General features: G+C 38.7%; 1 protein-coding gene across 7 annotated transcripts in view; it reads left to right on the forward strand.

The window, feature by feature from the left end:
- Positions 1–23,620, forward strand: part of Mme (membrane metallo-endopeptidase) — an 88,119-nt gene that overhangs the window by 46,098 nt on the left and 18,401 nt on the right. For all 7 annotated transcript variants that reach the window (XM_087616091.1, XM_087616096.1, NM_012608.2 and 4 more), the window contains 7 exon segments: positions 872–1,008; positions 1,117–1,210; positions 2,485–2,613; positions 3,465–3,563; positions 4,534–4,614; positions 5,101–5,204; positions 16,644–16,702. In XM_087616091.1, the coding sequence (XP_087472217.1) occupies positions 872–1,008; positions 1,117–1,210; positions 2,485–2,613; positions 3,465–3,563; positions 4,534–4,614; positions 5,101–5,204; positions 16,644–16,702 (703 nt within the window).

Below are 23,620 nucleotides of genomic sequence, written 5' to 3' on the forward strand. Positions count from 1 at the left end.
GCATGTTCCTCTGTCTGGTTCCTCACCATCTCTGCTATAGCAATGTTCTGTTTGCAGCAGGAACTCTGCTCAGATGCACATATCTGTGTTTGAAATGATTTTTAATTCAGATCCACTTTAAAAAAAAAACAGTTCATAAGGACTGAGTAGCTGAAGGGTTTTACAACCCCATAGGAGTAACAACAATATCAACCAACCAGACCCAGAGCTCTCAGGGACTAAACCACCAACCAAAGAGTACACATAGAGGGACACATGGCTCCAGTTCTTTATGTAGCATAGGATAGACTTATCTGGCATCAGTGAGAGGGGGGCCCTTGGTCCTGTGAAGGCTTGTTGCCCCAGGATAGGGAAATGCCAGGATGGTGAGTTGGGAGTTCATATATGAGTGGAAGAGCACCCTCATAGAAGGATGGGTACAGGTTTGCAGAGAGGAAACCGGGAAAGGGAATAACATTTGAAATGTAAATAAATGAAATATCCAATAAAATAACAGTTTACATATACTGCATTTTATAGACCAATGAAGTTTTATTTTTAAAATTACATTTTTCTTCTTCTTTAAAAATATTTCTTAAAGAAGAAATGACAATGAGCTTAATCTCTAATTGTGTACTCTGTATGCACAACAGAGATGTTTTTGTTCTTAAGCGGTTGGTCTAATTCTACTATCTAAATAATCATGTTGCAGAGCTAATCAAAAGATGATTGAACCAATTGACAAAAATCCCCCAAGCACAAACTGACTATCATATTAAGCATTTTATGATGCAGCTGATGCCCTTTACTGTGTGAACTTCTAACCATACTTCTTGGAACCCAAAAGAGAAAGCCATAATTACTAAATGTTTTACGCCTGCTTTTTCCCCAGCCATTCAGCTGGTCAAATTTCACAAATGAAATCATGTCAACTGTGAATATTAATATTCAAAATGAGGAAGAAGTGGTTGTTTATGCTCCAGAATATTTAACCAAACTTAAGCCTATTCTTACCAAATATTCTCCCAGGTAGGTATGTCAGAGTGCCCACGTCCTCAAATATGCATTTCATATCAGTCTTTAGAAGCTTTGCAGCCTCATCTTTTTTGTTGCTGGGTGGTGGGTTTTTTTATACAGAGATCTTCAAAATTTAATGTCCTGGAGGTTCATAATGGATCTTGTAAGCAGCCTCAGCCGAAACTACAAGGAGTCCAGAAATGCTTTCCGCAAGGTGAAGACAAAATCTCTCTTTTCTTAAGACTTAAAGCCTAAGGAGATACATGGTTATAAATGTTTGCCATGTACTGTTTGCTAGAATGTACTGATCGTTCCCAAGACACAAAATGCCCAGGCGTGGTTATTTTGCCCTTGTGTAGGAAGAGGTCATTCTTCTTGGACTTCGTCATCCTATGCTGGCCTGTTAGGACATCATGAGTAATAGCTCTGTAAGGAGTTACCCACGATTGTATCAAAGAATACATTAATATGTTGTTGCCAGTGTGTTTCATTCCATCATAGAGGTACCTTTCTCTTGGTTTTGATTGACTTGATTTTCAGGCGCCCATGGCACATGGGGGACATACAAAGATAGACTTCTTTGTCATTGTGTTCTGTGGGGAAGGTAGAACATCTTATCTATGCAGTCATTTTAGTCCGGGTATAAAGAAAGGGGTCAGTAGGAAGTGAAGAAGGGAAACCCTAACATACTGGTTGATGTTCTGCCAAAGAACAGCCGCTTAGAAGTTCCAGTTTCTTCACCAAAGATAAAAATCAACCAATTTTGATACAGATCTGGGATGTGGCTCAATTGTGAGCATTCCTGAGCATCACTTTTACAAAACTGATAAGTAAACAAACTAGTGAGCACGGCCGCTCACACCTCCAATGCCAACACCAGAGAGATGGAGCGGGCCCAAAGGCCAGCATCATTCTCAGCTACATCATGAATTTGAGAGTAGTCTGGGCCACGTGAGACTTTGTCTTGAATAAATAAAGACTGCAAAAAAATATATGCTATTTCAGTAAATTGCCATTGCCTAAGCCAATCCCCCTATTGATACTAAAATTTATATATACCCAGTTTTCCTAAGTAGCTGAACTTCACTTAAGCTATTAAGAGAAGATATGCGTTTTCTCGTGTATATGCTTTCCTTTCTGTTCCTTTATTGAACATTTCTTCACGTTTATGTTTGTATAGAAGGTACAAAGTTGTATTTTTCTCTCCCAAAGCTTTTCTGGAGGTTATTAACTTGTAATAGCTAAAAGTTCTACTGGGACAAGCCTCTGGAAAAATACCTTGTTTGCCGAAGCCCAATTTTTAAAGTAAAGCATCCAGTCAGATTACATTTTATTGTGGCTTAGGGACAGCTACTCTGTGAAGAGAAGCAATGAGCATTGCAGGAAGTTCAGCCAGACTTAAAGACCAGCATCTTGCAGACTGTTTGTTCTTACGGTTCACCAGCCCTGCCTCCTGGTCAGATGCTATTTGCCTTTTCTATTTTATAGGCCCTTTACGGGACTACATCCGAAACTGCAACCTGGAGACGGTGTGCCAACTACGTCAATGGGAACATGGAGAATGCTGTGGGGAGGCTTTATGTGGAAGCAGCTTTTGCTGGAGAGAGCAAGCACGTGGTAATGCTGTAGCACAGCACATCAGCATCTAAACAGCACCCTAGCAGCGCATTTGTTCGCTCAGCAGCTACAATCGTTCACATTTTTTGCCTACTTTTTATTAATTAGGCAAAGAATCTGTGGATCATTACATTCCGCAACGGTACATTCCGTTGTTCTCAACCGATTTCAACTTGTACTTCTTAAAAGTCTAGTTATGTCTCTGCCTTCCCCACGGAAGTCTAGCTGTGTCTCTGCCTTCCCCATGGAAGTCTAGCTGTGTCTCTGCCTTCACATTGCTTAATTGAAAGCACTTACCTGTTTCTCAGAAGCAGTGACTTTGAAATACACTGTCATGTATTAGACTTAAAAAGTTGTCTGTTGTCCAACTGACTATTTCCTTAAATACCAAAAGAGCAAGCCACAGTTTATTTGAAATATTAGAAAATAGATAGCGTATTTTCTAATTGCTAATAAAATTAAGACAGTGCAGTGTAATGACATAGTAAAACAACTTACTAAAATGCTGCTTCTTGCTTTATTGAGCCAACGGTGACATTGAGAGCTAATATCCTATTTGTCTACAAGAATAGCAAGAACTAGCACATTTTGAAGATGATTTTAGCTTTGTGTATGTAACACAATCTATTTAACTAAAAAATTTGAATAATAGCAGTATTTCTTCAAAATATAATGATCTTATACCCATTTTTGGGGTCAGAATTCATCTGTGAATGTACATTTCTGACCATACTATTGCATCTATAAGTACAGCATGTAGCTTCATTTTAAACTGTAATAAAGAATGAATGAACTCCTGGACCATATTTCTATATTAAACTATTAATAAGCTAATATCCTTTTGCTTTGAGGTTGAAGATTTGATTGCACAAATCCGTGAAGTTTTTATTCAGACTTTAGATGACCTCACTTGGATGGATGCTGAGACAAAAAAGAAAGCTGAAGAGAAGGTAAAGAGCAGTCAGGGCCATCGAAGCAAATCTACCTGTAGGAAAAGATCAACTTTAAAAATATATAGGAAAAGTATAAACAAAAGTTGCCTAACAGCTCAGTTGGTAAATGCTTGCCTTGTAAGCATGACCTGAATTCAATCTGAGTTTAATCTCTAAAACCCATGTAAAAAAAAAAAGTAGACATGGTAGAACAGGTCTGAGTTCCGGTGCTGCTAAGGTGGAGAGGAGCATGGCTTTGAAGCTCATGAGCCAGCCAGCCTCTCGTGGAGTTTCAGGACAGTCCGAGACCTGTCTCAGAGAAGTGTGGGGAAATGGTAAATAGAAATATGTAATGGAACAATTAAAATAAATATATTTAAAATAATAACATAGAACTAATGATAAACAGTGGGTGAATATGAGGTGGATCACAAAGAAACCTACTCCTCCCTCATGCAGTTGATGTCATTCATTTAACCTGAGAGGAGCTGCAGTGACTTTGGGGAGCAAGGGGAGCATAAACACCGAAGGAACCAATATTCAGGAGTGTATTACCACAAAGCTCATGGAGCCCTTATCTGTTTTCTCAGCTGAATCAGTGAAGTGGAAAGATAATTATATCCTCCAAGATTGGGAGCACTAAATGTTACCCGTTCTATAAGATTGAAAAGTCTGGAGAGAAGAAAAATCTCATAAAATAATATTGCACATGGAGCAACGGAGCAAATGGGAAAGCTGCAGCCTGAAAGGACAGACAGGGTTAAGAGATAAATTTCAAGCCTGTTTTTATTTTTCATTTTTTTTATTTTTTTTTACCTAAAGCAAAGAGCCATTGCAAAGAGCACTGGTTGACACTGTCAGGTGCTCCATTTGTAAATAGCACATCAGGTTATTTAATTGCTGGTTGTGGACATATGAATGTTTGTGTTTGAAGGCTGCGGTTATACAGATAATTGTATCTCTGCTTTCAATGTTGTAATTTTCACAGGCCCTGGCAATTAAAGAAAGGATTGGCTATCCTGATGACATCATCTCCAATGAGAATAAACTGAATAATGAGTATCTTGAGGTAAGTCTCCGCAGTGATATGTGGAGCTGGTGGCAAGGTCACTGTAGCCTGGAAAGGCCAGACGTTATATAAAATAATCTAAAACTGTAGATCCCATTTATGGTTCAACACTGATACCCCAAGTATGCTTGATTTAACCTTTCTTGTCGTACGAGATCAAATAAGTATAGTATATATCTAAAATACTACAAACGCTGGGTACTGAATAAAGAGGGTGTGGTTATACACATTTATGGTATGCAGAATGATAGCAATATTGTGAGATCACCCTGACCTTTGCTTTATTGCATTGGTTATAAGAGAATACACTGAAACTGTGATTCAGCTAGGAAGAGGACTGAACTATAACATGTAACAAGGCTAATAAAAAAGCATCCTTTGTTAAGTTTTTAATGCTGTTTCTTAACTGTATTGACTTGTTTTGTAGAGAAATTATGATGGTGATGGAATTAATATTTCTCCCCAAATCATTTTTACACAATGTAGTTGAACTACAAGGAAGAGGAATACTTTGAGAACATAATTCAAAATTTGAAATTCAGCCAAAGCAAGCAGCTAAAGAAGCTCCGAGAAAAGGTGGACAAAGATGAGTACGTAGTCTATTTTCTAATTGTTCATTTTGCAACAAGGCTTCTCACTGCTCGTTCAGGCTCCGTGGCCACAGCAATGCCTCCGTCCCTTAGGAAGTGCTGAAAACACTGTGTTGTGCTGTAAGAATCCAGGAACTTCCACTGAATGCCTTTCTTCCCTAAGGCATCCTCACACTTAACTTCATCTCTCAGGTGGCTTTTTTCTAAATTTTCCTTTGACAAGGTCCTCAGAAACATCTTGGTTTAAGGTAACTAAGCTTTTAAGCCAATGCTTTGGCCTTACTCTGTCTCCAGAATACTCTTCTGCTATTAGGACCTACTTTTTCTATCAGTCAAGCATCCTGTGAGCCTCCCCACCTCCTTCTTCGATTGTTTCATGTGGCACTCTGGAGAAGCTGCACAGGAGATGCCAAGAGTGATCTTGAGGAACAGCCTTTGGATACTGCTGACGTGTGTTCCTACTCTCATCAGTACTTCACACTATTAGTTTTGACCTTTGGTCCTCAACTAATAGATAATACCTGGAGGCTGACCAGCAAGTGTGCTGACCGCTCAAACTCACAGATCTGCTTAGTTTGATCTTCTTCTCCCAAAGCCTTGAGCCCTGTAGAACTGGAGCCATCCTCAGCACCTAACACCCAGTTCAGTTGCATTTAAAATTGTTGAATTGCTGAGAAACTGAAAACTAAACGCTCCAACTTGATTTGAATATCATCTAACAAGATGCTTTATTCATTCTGTAGCTACTGTTTTAGAAAAATGACTCGTCCAGTTATCACTGGGTACTAGGAAAATAAGAGACAGACAACATCAGACAGTTTAGGTGCAGCGGAAGCAGGGTGAAGTGATAGCTGTACCGCAGGAAGGAACTGTGTCAGGAAAGACCCAATGGTACATGAAAGAAAGCCTAGTGCACAGCACAAGTGCTCAGGTTTGAGTCATTTCCAAGGACCCTGTCAGTAAAAGTAGCTCCCAAGGTCTTGGTCACTCAGGGCCAGCCTCTTCTCTCTCTCTCTCTCTCTCTCTCTCTCTCTCTCTCTCTCTCTCTCTCTCTCTCTCTCTCCATTCTTTTCCTCTGCATTAAATGCAAAGGTTCAAATATCTGACTGCACACTGAAACTGCTGGGATCATGTGGGCAACATTTTTAAAAAATTACTGATGCCCAATTCAGTGCTCCTAGATCATGAGATATTTGCTGTGAGACTGGAGCCCAGACACTAGGGTTCTTGCTAAGCACTGCCCTCCGATATGCTCTTCTGAATTGGTATTTTTGTACCATTCTTATTTCTGTATTTACAAGAAAGAAAGAAAGAAAGAAAGAAAGAAAGAAAGAAAGAGAGAAAGAAAGAGAGAAAGAAAGAAAGGGAGAGAGAGGGAGGGAGGGAGGGAGGAAGGAAGGAAGGAAGAAAGGAAGGAAGGAAGGAGAACGGAAAGAGGAGGGAAAGGAAGAAATGTTTCTCAAGGTGATGTATTTAATTTTGTGAAATTTATGAAGGCTGTAATGGCATTAAATAGTTAGGACTGAATCCTGTACTGTAATAAAAGTGACCTGTATTTCATTCCTGTTTCTCCCCATGAAAGCTTCTGACTTATGTGGCACGAGTTTTTTTTTTTTTTTTTTTTTTGTTCTTTTTTTCGGAGCTGGGGACCGAACCCAGGGCCTTGCGCTTCCTAGGCAAGCGCTCTACCACTGAGCTAAATCCCCAACCCCGTGGCACGAGTTTAATAGGAGAAAAGTAACCATTGTTGTCTCCTTCCTTGTTTCATGTGTCACCAGGTTCAGGACCTCAGTGATTCACAATGTCAGAAAGATAAATGTATGACTCCCACTTCATTCTTGTACCCTGAAGTCACATTCCATAGTCACACTCTCATTTCCAAACACGTGCATGAGGAATCCATGGTCACACCCATATTGAAAGGATAGGGTCCACACTATAGACTGTTATCCAATTATGTTACAGTGTTCGTTACAGAAATGCTGATGCATACAAATTTCAAGTTACCAACTACCCTAAATAAATTCAATTAACCAGGAACTCCTAGGTCATTTCTTTTCCCACTCCACGTGCTCCCAGTGCACACGTGCATATACTTTTTGAAGTCTACTGTCCTTATTACATATGACTATTTGAATCTGGCCCAAGTCCATCTGCTGAGCTCCACACTTAATATCTAGCTGATTAGCACGCAATTCTGCATAACTATATCATTAACCACACAAGAGAAACACTTTCCACTTAAGCAAAAATTAATCTTGTTCCTTGTATCTGTCCGTTTTCTAAAAGCTTGACTTTTATTCCCACCCAGACAGAAACCAGGGCCTCATCCTGATCTCTCTGGTCTGTTCTATTTCATCTATAGTGCGAACTGAAATCTCTATCCAGAGCAAAGTACCATATTCACCCACAGCTAGTTAAATATTATATAGGAATGTATAACAGTTCGGTTTAATCATCTCCACTTTGCTCCCTTACCACATTTTCTCTGGTGCTTTAATTTTAAAGACATTTTTACTTTCAATTGTCCTGTGTTTTCAGCTCATCTTCACACTGCTGTCCCCCAAGGTCTCGAGGATATAGCTTGAGTCATGTTCTATCAAATAAAACCCTTTTCTGTGTATCCTGTTGCATAGATCAGGAAATACAAATTTTTGAAACTGTCCAAAGTTCCCATAGCTCCCAGTAGCTCTCCAAAATTCCTTCATAGTCACCCAAACTTCCACCTCAGTCCGAAACACTATCTGTATGCAATACTTTAAAACAACTGTGCCCCAGCCTTTCCCTCATTGCTTCTGAACTTACAGAATCCTTTTTGTTTTCTTGCTTGTTTGTTTTGTTTTGTTGTTTTGAGACAGAGTTTCCATATATAATCCTGGCTGTCCTACGGATTGCTATGTGAACCAGGCTGGCCTCAAACTTACTGAGATCTTCTTTCCTCTACCTCCTGAGTACTGAGGTTAAAGATACGCACCATCAAAGCTTGTAGCATCCTTTCTCCCCTTGTTCATCTAACAGTAATCTCTCCATGGCTTGACTCAAATGTCATTCCCTTTATTCCCTACACCTCGGTGGCTTTCTGTTCACCCATACAGAACTGTATCTTGAAAATTTCAGTCAAAACACCAGTATAGTTTGATGTTGTTCAAGAAACTGACTTGTGCAGAAAGAACAAACCAACATTAATTATTAGAATGTGGGCCCTTTGCACATGCTGTTAGAGTGTGCAAGTGCAATAGCCAATTTGTAATAATGTTAATAAAGCTAATTTAGCAGATAAAATAAAAATGTTTCCATCTCCACATTTACCTCCACAACTGGTGAAGTTATACATCACTATGCTGTTTTCTGTTAAACAAATTTTAAAACTTAATCTCCAGGAATGTGCATGTGATATGTCCAAGTTAATCATTTGGCTAAAAAGCCCCCCTTTACCCTTGGGAACAGCTCACACCTGCAAAGAACAGGGATTTGAATAATTTTAAAACTTCATATGGTTTCTGGATGCCTATGAATATTTTTTCTTTTACCCTGATCATGATGTCTCTTGACGGTTTGGTGCAATTGCAGAGGAATTTCAAATATGTCCAGCTCAGAAAAAATAGCACCGAACTGGGAGTATAATAAGTGCTGGCAAGATTACTTAATAACACATCTAAAATCATTTACTTCTACTACACGATTGTTCACTTAGTGTTAATAGAACAAAAATAAACCTCAAGGCCCAGGGAGTGTGTGTTCATGACCAACAAAACAATAAGATTTCCTTGTGAGGTTTTTAGTGTTGATACTGACTTTAAAATAGATTACTAATTGGTGAATCATTCTCTGAGGATTATAGCTAGAAGTCAAATAAATGATGAATTGAACAGAGTAGCGACTAAAAGCAAAACAATAATCACTGGCCTGTTTGTTATTTTCCTTACCTCATGTCTGCTGGGTTTTCTGATTGGAATAAGCAGATGACGGCAGCCTGAAATCAGTAGAATCCAAGAGATGAAAATACAAGATCAAGATTTCCTATACTTCCGTCTAACTGGAGAAGACATTTTAGAATAATTCTGGTACTTCTATTATATATCATTTCTTGGGAGGACCATGCTCAGATGGTCTAGTTTCCACAGCTCTCTGTGACTGCAGAATTGCAATGTCTTTCATGCTCCCAGTTGCAGGGCAGGCTGGGTTAGTCTTTGGTATGAGGAACACCCATTGATAGCCTATATATTTGCTGGGTTCCTATCATGTTCCCAGCATTGTGCTAAGTCCTAGTGGTTCAACTTAAAAGTAAAACAGACCGTCACTATCTGTGTGAAGTTACCTTCTTTTTTTTTTTTCCATCTTTATTAACTTGAGTATTTCTTATTTACATTTCGATTGTTATTCCCTTTCTCGATTTCTGGGCCAACATCCCCCTAACCTCTCTGCCTCCCCTTCTATATGGGTGTTCCCCTCCCCATCCTCCCCCCATTACCATCCTTCCCCCAACAATCACGTTCACTGGGGTTCAGTCATGGCAGGACCCAGGGCTTCCCCTTCCACTGGTGCTCTTACTAGGATATTCACTGCTACCTATGAGGTTGGAGTCCAGGGTCAGTCCATGTATAGTCTTTGGATAGTGGCTTAGTCCCTGGAAGCTCTGGTTGGTTGGCATTGTTGTTCATATGGGGTCTCAAGCTACTTTCTAATCAGGCATACAAACAATGCCTTTATGTCATTAGGTAAGTCCAAAGGGTTGCATAATAGAAGAAATTTTGGTTCTTCCTTAGGATTTTATGATTGCCTAGTATTAGGAAAAGTAGATACTCTCACTTCAGTATCTTAAGGCTTTTGTGCTCAGACAAATCCAATCATCAACTGTTCTTTAATTATGGTCACTACTTTATGCAAAGCTTGGAGTTTCGCTCCCCTGAATTTTTTGTTTGATGCTTAAAGTAGAACGTCTATGGAATAAGAGAATAGTGTGAGCTGTAGAACTGAGATGAAGTGGCAGGGATGCTGGGACATTGTGGAAACTAGGCAGACCTACATAAGAAGTACTGATACTTATTTATTAGCTCTGTAGAGTTAGTCATTGAGCTTTTTTTTTGTGGCTTTTTTTTTTTGTTTTTTTTGGTTTTGTTGTTGATGATGGATGATGTTTTTTACTTTTTCCTAAGTTTTTTTAATAATATCTATTTTTTCCTTCAAAGAGGGGTAGGGGGATAAGATGGGAGAGAAAGAGATAAGGCCCTTTTTTTCTATTCACAAGATAATGACATTAGTCACTGGACTGAAATTTGTCTATCATGTAAATAGCAATTAGGTGCTGGAACCGATAGGACATTAAGCAGATCATCTTCCCTTTCATTTAAATATATTTTCCCCAGTTATGTTACTTAGTGTATACATGCATTAGGACAAAGAGTTTAGTAGCTATGCAGTGACTCAGTTTCTATATTTGCAGATTGAAGGTACTATCTATATGGTCAGGATGATCTGAAAGACCAAGAAAGACCATGGGATCAATTTGAGAAAAAATTAATAATTATAAGAATGTAATGATCTGAGATTTCAAAAGCATTCTTCTTTTACCCACATGAGGAAGGCACACAGAAAAGTCTATTTATACTGCTGGTTTTAAAGAAGTTGCTCTCAGACTAGATGCTGAGTATTGAATACTCCCAGGGAGAAGGCTATTAATGGTCTCGTTCTTATTTTAAGCTTTAAACTTTCTCAGAGGAGCTGAAAGGAGGTTGGTTCTAAGGGTGTTTGCAGACTAGCTTCCCTTTGTCTTAAAGGCTGCTGAACTTTGGTGTCCATATCTCCTCTCCTTGGCTGCCAAGCTCTGGGTAGAAAGACATGGCAGACAAGCATTTGGCGTCTCTGTGTATTTAGGTTATACCTCCGATTCTACAAACAGTCTATTTTTGAGGACCACAAGTTGACAATTCAAAACAAATTAAGCTTACCTGACAAAACTACATTCCAGAAATGAAAAATAAATAATAATAACTATATAAAAATTAATTTCTTGGGCAGCAGAGATAGCTCAGCAGTTAAGAGCATTCACAACCATCTGTAACGACATCTGACGCTCTCTTCTTCTGTGTCTAAAGAGAGCAACAGTGTATTCTTATACATAAAATAAAAAAATCAATTTCTTACTTACCTACTTTCTCCTTTCCCATACTACCACCCAACCAAACAACCCATGCTCACGCATACCCAAACCACTGGAAGCAAGAAGAGAACACAATCTTGCTTTTTCTCCCAGGTCTAATACTGCACATAAGATGCTCCTAGGGTCTAGACTGTACACATAGAAGGTACCTTGAAGGGGCATACACTCACCATTACTGTAGAACAATAGCACTTCCATTTGTTTTGGGCTTTGTTTTCTTCTTTATGTGCATTTTATCTTCCATGTGCTATTGTCATGATCAGAATAGTTTGAGCTTTACATATAAAAGCATCTCCATTTATATAGATGCATTGAATCAAAGAGACTTAGAATTTGTATTACAACACTCTTAAATTTGAACAATATTTTATTTGCATTGTTAATTTATTTTTTCTATTGAGATTTGAGGTATTTCATAACCGACCACAAATATCAGACACTGAGTTTGTTTCTGTTGTTACCCTACTTAAGAAGTAACAAGTGATATAATTATAGCACTTCAAGTTCTGACCATGACCTGGAACAAAATGCCCTAGGCTTTTGATTCTGTATAATTCTCCAGAGTAGACGAAGGAAACATCATTAAAGATTTTGAGGGGAAAAAGGCAAAATACTACATACTAGTGCTCAGTAAGCCCCACCACCATAATTCTAATTTTATGGGAGTGTCTCATGATCATAAATAGTCACCTATTTTCTAGAAGACATAACTCCACATCGACAATTTAATATGTAAAACTCTCCCAGCGGGAGAGTCACAAACATTAATCAAAATGCAATCTTAAACTCTTTACAGTAATGTGTCAGAAGGACAAAAATGCACTAAAATGCAAAAGATGATACCCATTTTTATAAAAGCAATAAAGCTACAAGGTAAATATTGTGTGAAGTCCATGTTTCCATGTCTGTGTCTTTTAGGCAGACACTTGAAGTGTGTTGTCTGAAGCCTTAGCTTAGAACATCTGGTTCTTGTCCTCAGTATAACACATTTCATCCTAAAACAATTCAAGCTGTACTTTTCCTGGTTTACTGTTAGGACTCTTCATTTGTTCAGAGCCAAATAATTTATAATGATTATTTGTCATTACCCATAAAATACACTATTGCCACCAACTCAGAATTTACAATTAAGAAATTAACCCCAAAGTCGCTGAGATGTGAAAAATTCATAAATAACTTTTGAAGCAAAATTTGAATAATTACAAACTGTTTAATTACAAGTTTTATTGTCGGGGTTGGGGATTTAGCTCAGTGGTAGAGCGCTTGCCTAGGAAGCGCAAGGCCCTGGGTTCGGTCCCCAGCTCCGAAAAAAAGAACCAAAAAAAAAAAAAGAGACCTTGTCTTGCTGGGGATTTAGCTCAGTGGTAGAGCGCTTACCTAGGAAGCGCAAGGCCCTGGGTTCGGTCCCCAGCTCTAAAAAAAAGAACCAAAAAAAAAAAAAAAAAAAAAAAAAAAAAAAAACAAGTTTTATTGTCAGATTTGCTATGACAGTGTTGAGAATACACTGTGTTTTCTTAGAATTATCTGGGCACATCTTCTATGCTGACCCTTTCACCAACTCCAAGGAACCGTCACTTGAACCCAACTCATGTTACCTGTGCAACATATGCAAGCCTCGTCTAAATTCACTACATCTCCCTATGTCCATTTTTGTCCATACGAACATCCTCTCTCTATATTTGTTAGTCACATCAATGAGAATCAATTGTTCTGTGTAGTTCTGGTTCCTCCACTTTAATCTAATAGTTCGTGTTCACAAGTATTTGCCTTTCTGGTGAGTCATTACAAATTGTGTAGTAAGCGAGTACTGTTTAATTAAAGCAATAAGATATGTTCTTGTAATCATCAACTTGTGGGAGATGTTAAAATATTCATGATTCAGTTCTGATGAAGCTAGGGAGGACTGATATGTCAGTCCCTTCTTGTGTAAAGCATTTACCGTATTAAAACAATAGCAATCACACACTAACAGGGAACGATTCTTCACCATTTCCAGTCTTATTATTCTCTGAAAGAGAAGTTTATGAAAATATGAACTAGACTGCTGGGGAGTCATGCATCATGTAAAGTTTTAATCAAGTCATTCAAAAAAAATAATAGTTGTTCACATGGTTGTTACATGCTGGTCTCTGCCAGCTATTTTTAAGACCTTAAGCTAGTGCTTATACCTGACACCAGCAATAGTTACTTATATTATGACTAATATGCTGACTTTGTACTGCTTAACTGGCAGAGACTAGATAAAGCTGATATAAATCACATTATTGGACTACTGTTGTTTGCTCCTAGAAGGATGATAATTATTCCTTGGCTGTTTCCCTGAGGTAGAATAACTAGTGAGGCCTCAAGACAATACCCATGACTGCCTAAAGTGTATGCAGGAATGCTAAATAAAAGGTTATTAGAGATCAAGCAGTATCCACTTTCAGTGGACATATAATCTATATGAGCTCACTATGTAGGAATAATACTTATGTTGCTCTAGTATATGATGATTGATAGGCACCTTCCATAGTGCCTAAGCAGAAAAACGTAAGAACAATAGCTCTTTCAACTTTCAAGTGATCATGAGACCAGTTTTGGTTTTCTTTTTTCTTTTTCCTTTCTTTCTTTTCTTTTTTTTTTCTTTTTTTGTCTCAATATTTTGTAAAGTTTTCTTTTTTTAAAATTTTTTATTGTTTATTTTATTTATTTACATTTCAAATGTTACCACCTTGCCCAGTTTCCCCTTTGAAAACCCCCTATCCCATTCCCTACCCCCTGCTTCTATGGGGGTGCTCCCCCACCCACCCACCCACGCCTGCCACACTGCCTTAGCATTCCCTTATGCTGGGGCACCCAGCCTTCAAAGGACCTCTCCTCCCGTTGATGCCCGACAAGGCCATCCTCTGCTACATATGTGACTGGAGCCCTGGGTCCCTCCATGTATACTCTTCAGTTGGTGGTTTAGTCCCTGAAAGCTCTGGGGGCTTCTGGTTCGTTGATATTGTTGTTCTTCCTATGGTGTTGCAAACCCTTGCAGCTCCTTCAGTCTTTCTCTAACTCCTCCACTGGGGTCTCCATACTCAGTCTGATGGTTGTTTGCAAGCATCCATATCTGTCTTTGTCAGACTCTGGCAGAGACTCTCAGGTGACATCCCTATCAGGCTCCTTCAGCAAGCTCTTCTTGGCATCAGCAAAAGTGACTGGGTTTGGTGGCTACATATGGGATGGATCCCCTGGTTGGGCAGTCTCTGGATAGCCTTTCCTTCAGTCTTTGCTTCATTTTCTGTTCTTTTAGACAGGAGCAATTCTGGGATAAATTTTTCAGAAGGGTAGATGGCCCCATCCTTCAACTGGGGGCCATGCCTAACCTCTGGATATGGTCTCTACAGGTTCTTTCTCCCCTCTGTTGAGTATTTCAGCTAATGTCAACCACATTAAGTTCTGGGAACCTCTTCCTTTCCTGGCATTTGGGACTTTCGGTTGGCTTCCCCGAGTTCTCCATTCCCCATTGCTACACATCAATATTCAATTTCCTGACCCTCTGTACATCTTCTCTGTCTCCTCCAACAACTGATCCTGCCCCCGCTTTTTCCTCTCCCCTCCTCTCTTCCTCCCAAGTCCTCCTACTCTCTACCCTTGTGATTATTTTGTTCCCCCTTCTAAGCAGGACTGAGGCATCCACATTTTGGTCTTTCTTCTTCTTGAGATTCATATGGTCTGGAAGTTGTATCATGGGTATTCTGAGTTTTTTACATAATATCTCAAATGGCTGAGAAGCACCTATAGAAATGTTCAACATCCTTAGTCATCAGGGAAATGCAAATCAAAACAACCCTGAAATTCCACTTTACACCAGTCAGAATGGCTGAGATCAAAAATTCAGGTGACAGCAGATATTGGCAAGAATGTAGAGAAAGAGGAACACTCTTCCTTTGCTTGTGGGATTGCAAGCTGGTACAACCATTCTAGAAATCAGTCAAGCAGTTCCTCAGAAAATTGGACATAGTACTACCTGAGGACCCAGCTATACCACTCCTGGGCATATGCACAAAAGATTCGCCAACGTATAACAAGGAACCATGCTCCACTACGTTCATAGCAGCATTATTTATAATAGCCAGAAGCTGGAAAGAATCCAGATGCCCTTCAACAGAGGAATGGATACAGAAAATATGGTACATTTACACAATGGAGTACTACTCAGATACTAAAAACAATGACTTCATGAAATTTGCAGGCAAATGGATGGATCTAGAAAGTAACATCCTGAGTAAGGTAACCCAATCACAAAAGAACATGCATGGTATGTAGTAACTGATAAGTAGATATTATGCAAAAAGCTCAGAATACTCATGATACAACTTTCTTTTCTTAATTTTCTTATATAGCCTTGAGTAACGATTCTTTATGAATTACTCTTATTTCCACAACTAGAGTCCTTATATTTGGACCCTGTGTTTTATAACCTCTAGACTCTGTGCAGACCCTAAGTCATGATGTGAACTAACAGACAACTTTACTTAAAACCTTCCTGGATTTTATTTTACAGGCATCTGAAAATATACCTTTCCTCGATTGCTATAATGTTAAATTTTTATAAGTATTTTTCTGAAGATTTATTTTATTTTTAATCATATGTGTAGGGGTATGCACACAGGGTTGCAGGTGTCTTGAGAGGCCAGAGATATCAGATCTCCCTGAAATGGAGTTTCAGGCACTTGTGGCTGTCTAATGTGGATACTGAGAAATGTACTCTGGTCCTTTGAAAGTGCAATTCCTACTTTTAACCTCTGCCCCATTTTTCTCAGAACCGTGTTTATAAAATGGGACTTGAGGAGCAATAACTTGAATTTCATTGTTCCAAGCTAAGGTATCTGAGTTCTCAAACAGACTCATTAGGAACTAAGATTGAAAATGCTAAAGCCATCTAAGTTTCATTAGCCTATGTTTCATATACTGTAAACAGTTCCAGAATTGTTGAAACAATTTTGTATCAATGTGTAAAACTAAGTGAATCTCAATATAATTTTAGCCTACTATAGTTTCTGAAAAATGTAATAATATATTTTGAATCCATCAGATGCCACTGAAAAATTCAGTGCAAATGAAATCAACAGACTAAAGACCTGGATGTATATTGAATATTCAAGACATAAAAATATTTTCCAATGAGTTTTAACTCTAGCAGGCTAATGTTATTTTGTTGCTCATGCTTCACAGAAAAAAATTAACATTTATTTTTGTGACAAGTGGACTGAGTGAAACAAGTTAACAAGTGTTTATGTCTTCCATAGGTGGATAAGTGGCGCGGCGGTAGTCAATGCATTTTATTCCTCAGGCAGAAATCAGATCGGTAAGTTATATCCCTAAATAATTCCTTAGAGTTCCTCAGCTTTTTCAGCCCATAGCTTGCTGTATAACCAATTTTAAAAAAAGATGTTATTTATTTATTTATTATATGTATCTAGGTGAGCACACTGTCACTGTCTTCAGCTACACCAGAAGAGGGCATCAGATTCCATTACAGATGGTTGTGAGCCACCATGTGGTTGCTGGGATTTGAACTCAGGACCTCTGGAAGAGCAGTCAGTGCTCTTAACCACTGAGCCATCTCTCCAACCTCTGTATAACCACTTTTTAATACCTCTCTAAAAGTAAATCCGATATTGAGTTATTGGTTCACGTCTTGAAGTACTTCTGGATCCATGTACCTCACTGGAATGGAAAAATTAAAATTGGTCCAAATCACATTAGGTAGTTGTTTCTTCCATAACATCCAATCTGTAACATAAATTGTTATCATTTCCTGTGTACTTCTTGAAAGTCCCTTTTAAAAATTACGCTGAATCTTAGACTTCCTGAGCATCGGCCCTTTAAAAGCTTTGGAAGTTCCAAGAGACAACTCTTCGTAAACCCAGTTCTTTTGGTAATTCAATAGCTTTAGTGGAGATTCCCCTATTATATGTTTTCTCCATTCCAAAGCTTCCAAGGAATTAAAAATGTGGAAACATCCTCAGAGCTTAGTCAGCCTTAAGTGTAAACTTGACAGAGACTAGAGTTATCTGAGAGGAAAGTCTCAATCAAATTTGCCCTATAGATGTGTCTTTGGGGAGTTTGTCTTGATTGTTAATTGAAGTAAGTGGAGCCAGTGTAATACGGTGCAATCCCGGGACATTAGGGACCTGGAGATCAGAGAAGTATGTTGTCATTCAGGGTGCGGAAGAGGGTACCATTTGGCTAAGAGCAATGATGGCGTCCTAAATTTCCTTAGCAAGACAGGAATGGTGGCAACTCTTGCACTTTGTTTAACTGACCACCTGGCAACCTGACAATGCATAAGTGACCTGTTGGTCACTATCAATTCTATGATATTTACTAGTCAAGAGGTAAAGTCAACGGAGTAAATCCTCCTTAAAAAGTTAAAGGGGCTCCTAATCTGCTAAGCTGAACTTGAAGACTAGTATTAATATGAGCCATAAAAATCCTATCACTTGTTTTAAGAACGGCATCTAAGGCTGTAATTAAGTCAGCTGCATCTCTGTAGTTAATGTTTAGCCTTGATAGCACATTTCATAAGAGCATTTTATATAATGGGTGGATTTTAATCACAGTACATAGTGTGGGAGATAATGCTCAGTTTAAGTTAATAAAGTACTGCATATAATTTTTACACTTTCAGCTAAAAATAATCTCTTGACACTGTTTAGCTCAGGCAGATACATGTGAGCTATGATTTTCACCAAAGTTCTTCCAGGACAAAGGTTTATTATTTTTATTGTTTTGTCATTTGAAAGGGGTGGAAATGGCAACATTCTAACATATTGAAAAAGCTGGTGAACAAAATCCTTTACAGTATTTTAATGTCACCTCTGTAAATATCTAATGTTTATCCCTGAAGCCCATGAAAAGTTAGGTCATATTTACCATGTTTAAAAGAAAAAATATTTGCTACTTTGCATTAACTAGACTTTAAATTTCTTTTCTCTTTTAATTACTTAAGTTCAGGCCTTTCACTTATAGTCTTGAAATCTTGTATAAGAAATTTCCAGAGTTTTACATGTAATCTATGTTTATACTACAGATTCTTTAATGATTCCAGAACATAGTGCTAATATTACCTAGTGGGTACTAGAATTTTAAAACAAGAGTGGTAAAGTTACTGAATTACAATCATCCATCTTCATTCATTTCTTTTTTTTTTTTTTTTGGTTTTTTTTTTTTTTTTTTATTAACTTGAGTATTTCTTATATACATTTCAAGTGTTATTCCATTTCCCGGTTTCCGGACAAACATCACCCTCCCCCCTCCCATTCCTTATGGGTGTTCCCCTCCCAAACCTCCCCCCATTGCCACCCTCCCCGCATAGTCTAGTTCACTGGGGGTTCAGTCTTAGCAGGACCCAGGGCTTCCCCTTCCACTGGTGCTCTTACTAGGATATTCATTGCTACCTATGGGGATAGAGTCCAAGGTCAGTCCATGTATAGTCTTTAGGTAGTGGCTTAGTCCCTGGAAGCTCTGGTTGCTTGACATTGTTGTACTTTTGGGGTCTCGAGCACCTTCAAGCTCTTCCAGTTCTTTCTCTGATTCCTTCAACGGGGGACCTATTCTCAGTTCAGTGGTTTGCTGCTGGCATTCGCCTCTGTATTTGCTGTATTCTGGCTGTGTCTCTTAGGAGCGATCTACATCCGGCTCCTGTCGGTCTGCAATTCTTTGCTTCATCCATCTTGTCTAATTGGGTGGCTGTATATGTATGGGCCACCTGTGGGGCAGGCTCTGAATGGGTGTTCCTTCAGTCTCTGTTTTAATCTTTGCCTCTCCCTTCCCTGCCAAGGGTATTCTTTTTCCTCATTTAAAGAAGGAGTGAAGCATTCACATTTTGATCATCCGTCTTGAGATTCCTTTGTTCTAGGGATCTAGGGTAATTCAAGTATTTGGGCTAATAGCCACTTATCAAGGAGTGCATACCATGTATGTCTTTCTGTGAGTGGGTTAGCTCACTCAGGATGATATTTTCCAGTTCCAATCATTTGCCTACGAATTTCATAAACTCGTTGTTTTTGATAGCTGAGTAATATTCCATTGTGTAGATGTACCACATTTTCTGTATCCATTCCTCTGTTGAAGGGCATCTGGGTTCTTTCCAGTTTCTGGCTATTATAAATAAGGCTGCGATGAACAAAGTGGAGCACGTGTCTCTTTTATATGTTGAGGCATCTTTTGGGTATATGCCCAAGAGAGGTATGGCTGAATCCTCAGGCAGTTCAATGTCCAATTTTCTGAGGAACCTCCAGACTGATTTCCAGAATGGTTTTACCAGTCTGCAGTCCCACCAACAATGGAGGAGTGTTCCTCTTTCTCCACATCCTCGCCAGCATCTGCTGTCACCTGAGTTTTTGATCTTAGCCATTCTCACTGGTGTGAGGTGAAATCTCAGGGTTGTTTTGATTTGCATTTCCCTTATGACTAAAGATGTTGAACATTTCTTTAGGTGTTTCTCAGCCATTCGGCATTCCTCAGCTGTGAATTCTTTGTTTAGCTCTGAACCCCATTTTTTAATAGGGTTATTTGTTTCCCTGCGGTCTAACTTCTTGAGTTCTTTGTATATTTTGGATATAAGGCCTCTATCTGTTATAGGATTGGTAAAGATCTTTTCCCAATCTGTTGGTTGCCGTTTTGTCCTAACCACCGTGTCCTTTGCCTTACAGAAGCTTTGCAGTTTTATGAGATCCCATTTGTCGATTCTTGATCTTAGAGCATAAGCCATTGGTGTTTTGTTCAGGAAATTTTTTCCAGTGCCCATGTGTTCCAGATGCTTCCCTAGTTTTTCTTCTATTAGTTTGAGTGTGTCTGGTTTGATGTGGAGGTCCTTGATCCACTTGGACTTAAGCTTTGTACAGGGTGATAAGCATGGATCGATATGCATTCTTCTACATGTTGCCCTCCAGTTGAACCAGCACCATTTGCTGAAAATGCTATCTTTTTTCCATTTGATGGTTTTGGCTCCTTTGTCAAAAATCAAGTGACCATAGGTGTGTGGGTTCATTTCTGGGTCTTCAATTCTATTCCATTGGTCTATCTGTCTGTCTCTGTACCAATACCATGCAGTTTTTATCACTATTGCTCTGTAATACTGCTTGAGTTCAGGGATAGTGATTCCCCCTGAAGTCCTCTTATTGTTGAGGATAGCTTTAGCTATCCTGGGTTTTTTGTTATTCCAGATGAATTTGCAAATTGTTCTGTCTAACTCTTTGAAGAATTGGATTGGTATTTTGATGGGGATTGCATTGAATCTGTAGATTGCTTTTGGTAAAATGGCCATTTTTACTATATTAATCCTGCCAATCCATGAGCATGGGAGATCTTTCCATCTTCTGAGGTCTTCTTCAATTTCTTTCCTCAGTGTCTTGAAGTTCTTATTGTACAGATCTTTTACTTGCTTGGTTAAAGTCACACCGAGGTACTTTATATTATTTGGGTCTATTATGAAGGGTGTCGTTTCCCTAATTTCTTTCTCGGCTTGTTTCTCTTTTGTATAGAGGAAGGCAACTGATTTATTTGAGTTAATTTTATACCCAGCCACTTTGCTGAAGTTGTTTATCAGCTTTAGTAGTTCTCTGGTGGAACTTTTGGGATCACTTAAATATACTATCATGTCGTCTGCAAATAGTGATATTTTGACCTCTTCTTTTCCGATCTGTATCCCCTTGATCTCCTTTTGTTGTCTGATTGCTCTGGCTAGAACTTCAAGAACTATATTGAATAAGTAGGGAGAGAGTGGGCAGCCTTGTCTAGTCCCTGATTTTAGTGGGATTGCTTCAAGTTTCTCTCCATTTAGTTTAATGTTAGCAACTGGTTTGCTGTATATGGCTTTTACTATGTTTAGGTATGTGCCTTGAATACCTATTCTTTCCAGGACTTTTATCATGAAGGGGTGTTGAATTTAATCAAATGCTTTCTCAGCATCTAATGAAATGATCATGTGGTTCTGTTCTTTCAGTTTGTTTATATGATGGATCACGTTGATGGTTTTCCTTATATTAAACCATCCCTGCATGCCTGGGATGAAGCCTACTTGATCATGGTGGATGATTGTTTTGATGTGCTCTTGGATTCGGTTTGCCAGAATTTTGTTGAGTATTTTTGCGTCGATATTCATAAGGGAAATTGGTCTGAAGTTCTCTTTCTTTGTTGGGTCTTTGTGTGGTTTAGGTATAAGAGTAATTGTGGCTTCGTAGAAGGAATTCGGTAGGGCTCCATCTGTTTCAATTTTGTGGAATAGTTTGGATAATATTGGTATAAGGTCTTCTATGAAGGTTTGATAGAATTCTGCACTAAACCCGTCTGGACCTGGGCTCTTTTTGGTTGGGAGACCTTTAATGACTGCTTCTATTTCCTTAGGAGTTATGGGGTTGTTTAACTGGTTTATCTGTTCCTGATTTAACTTCGATACCTGGTATCTGTCTAGGAAATTGTCCATTTCCTGAAGATTTTCAAGTTTTGTTGAATATAGGTTTTTATAGTAAGATCTGATGATTTTTTGAATTTCCTCTGAATCTGTAGTTATGTCTCCCTTTTCATTTTTGATTTTGTTAATTTGGACGCACTCTCTGTGTCCTCTCGTTAGTCTGGCTAAGGGTTTATCTATCTTGTTGATTTTCTCAAAGAACCAACTTTTGGTTCTGTTGATTCTTTCTATGGTCCTTTTTGTTTCTACTTGGTTGATTTCAGCTCTGAGTTTGATTATTTCCTGCCTTCTACTCCTCCTGGGTGTATTTGCTTCTTTTTGTTCTAGAGCTTTTAGGTGTGCTGTCAAGCTGCTGACAAATGCTCTTTCCTGTTTCTTTCTGCAGGCACTCAGCGCTATGAGTTTTCCTCTTAGCACAGCTTTTTCTATCTTTCTGTACCTGTTGAGGCCCGTTTTTTGACCAATTATATGGTCAATTTTGGAGAAAGTACCATGAGGAGCTGAGAAGAAGGTATATCCTTTTGCTTTAGGATAGAATGTTTTATAAATATCCGTTAAGTCCATTTGGCTCATGACTTCTCTTAGTCTGTCTACATCTCTGTTTAATTTCTGTTTCCATGATCTGTCCATTGATGAGAGTGGGGTGTTGAAATCTCCCACTATTATTGTGTGAGGTGCAATGTGTGTTTTGAGCTTTAGTAAGGTTTCTTTTACATATGTAGGTGCCCTTGTATTTGGGGCATAGATATTTAGGATTGAGAGTTCATCTTGGTGGATTTTTCCTTTGATGAATATGAAGTGTCCTTCCTTATCTTTTTTGATGACTTTTAGTTGAAAATTGATTTTATTTGATATTAGAATGGCTACTCCAGCTTGCTTCTTCTGACCATTTGCTTGGAAAATTGTTTTCCAGCCTTTCACTCTGAGGTAATGTCTGTCTTTGTCTCTGAGGTGTGTTTCCTGTAGGCAGCAGAATGCAGGGTCCTCGTTGCGTATCCAGTTTGTTAATCTATGTCTTTTTATTGGGGAGTTGAGGCCATTGATATTGAGAGATATTAAGGAATAGTGATTATTGCTTCCCGTTATATTCATATTTGGAAGTGAGGTTATGTTTGTGTGCTTTCATTCTCTTTGTTTTGTTGCCAAGATGATTAGTTTCTTGCTTCTAGGGTATAGCTTGCCTCCTTATGTTGGGCTTTACCCTTTATTATCCTTTGTAGTGCTGGACTTGTAGAAAGATACTGTGTAAATTTGGTTTTGTCATGGAATATCTTGGTTTCTCCATCTATGTTAATTGAGAGTTTTGCAGGATACAGTAACCTGGGCTGGCATTTGTGTTCTCTTAGGGTCTGTATGACATCTGTCCAGGATCTTCTGGCCTTCATAGTTTCTGGCGAGAAGTCTGGTGTGATTCTGATAGGTCTGCCTTTATATGTTACTTGACCTTTTTCCCTTACTGCTTTTAATATTCTTTCTTTATTTTGTGCGTTTGGTGTTTTGACAATTATGTGACGGGAGGTGTTTCTTTTCTGGTCCAATCTATTTGGAGTTCTGTAGGCTTCTTGTATACCTATGGGTATCTCTTTTTTTAGGTCAGGGAAGCTTTCTTCTATGATTTTGTTGAAGATATTTACTGGTCCTTTGAGCTGGGAGTCTTCACTCTCTTCTATACCTATTATCCTTAGGTTTGATCTTCTCATTGAGTCCTGGATTTCCTGTATGTTTTGGACCAGTAGCTTTTTCCGCTTTACATTATCTTTGACAGTTGAGTCAATGATTTCCATGGAATCTTCTGCTCCCGAGATT

This window comes from Rattus norvegicus, chromosome 2 (assembly GCF_021556685.1).
Source record: "Rattus norvegicus strain SHRSP/BbbUtx chromosome 2, alternate assembly SHRSP_T2T, whole genome shotgun sequence".
NCBI classification, from domain to species: Eukaryota; Metazoa; Chordata; class Mammalia; order Rodentia; family Muridae; genus Rattus; species Rattus norvegicus.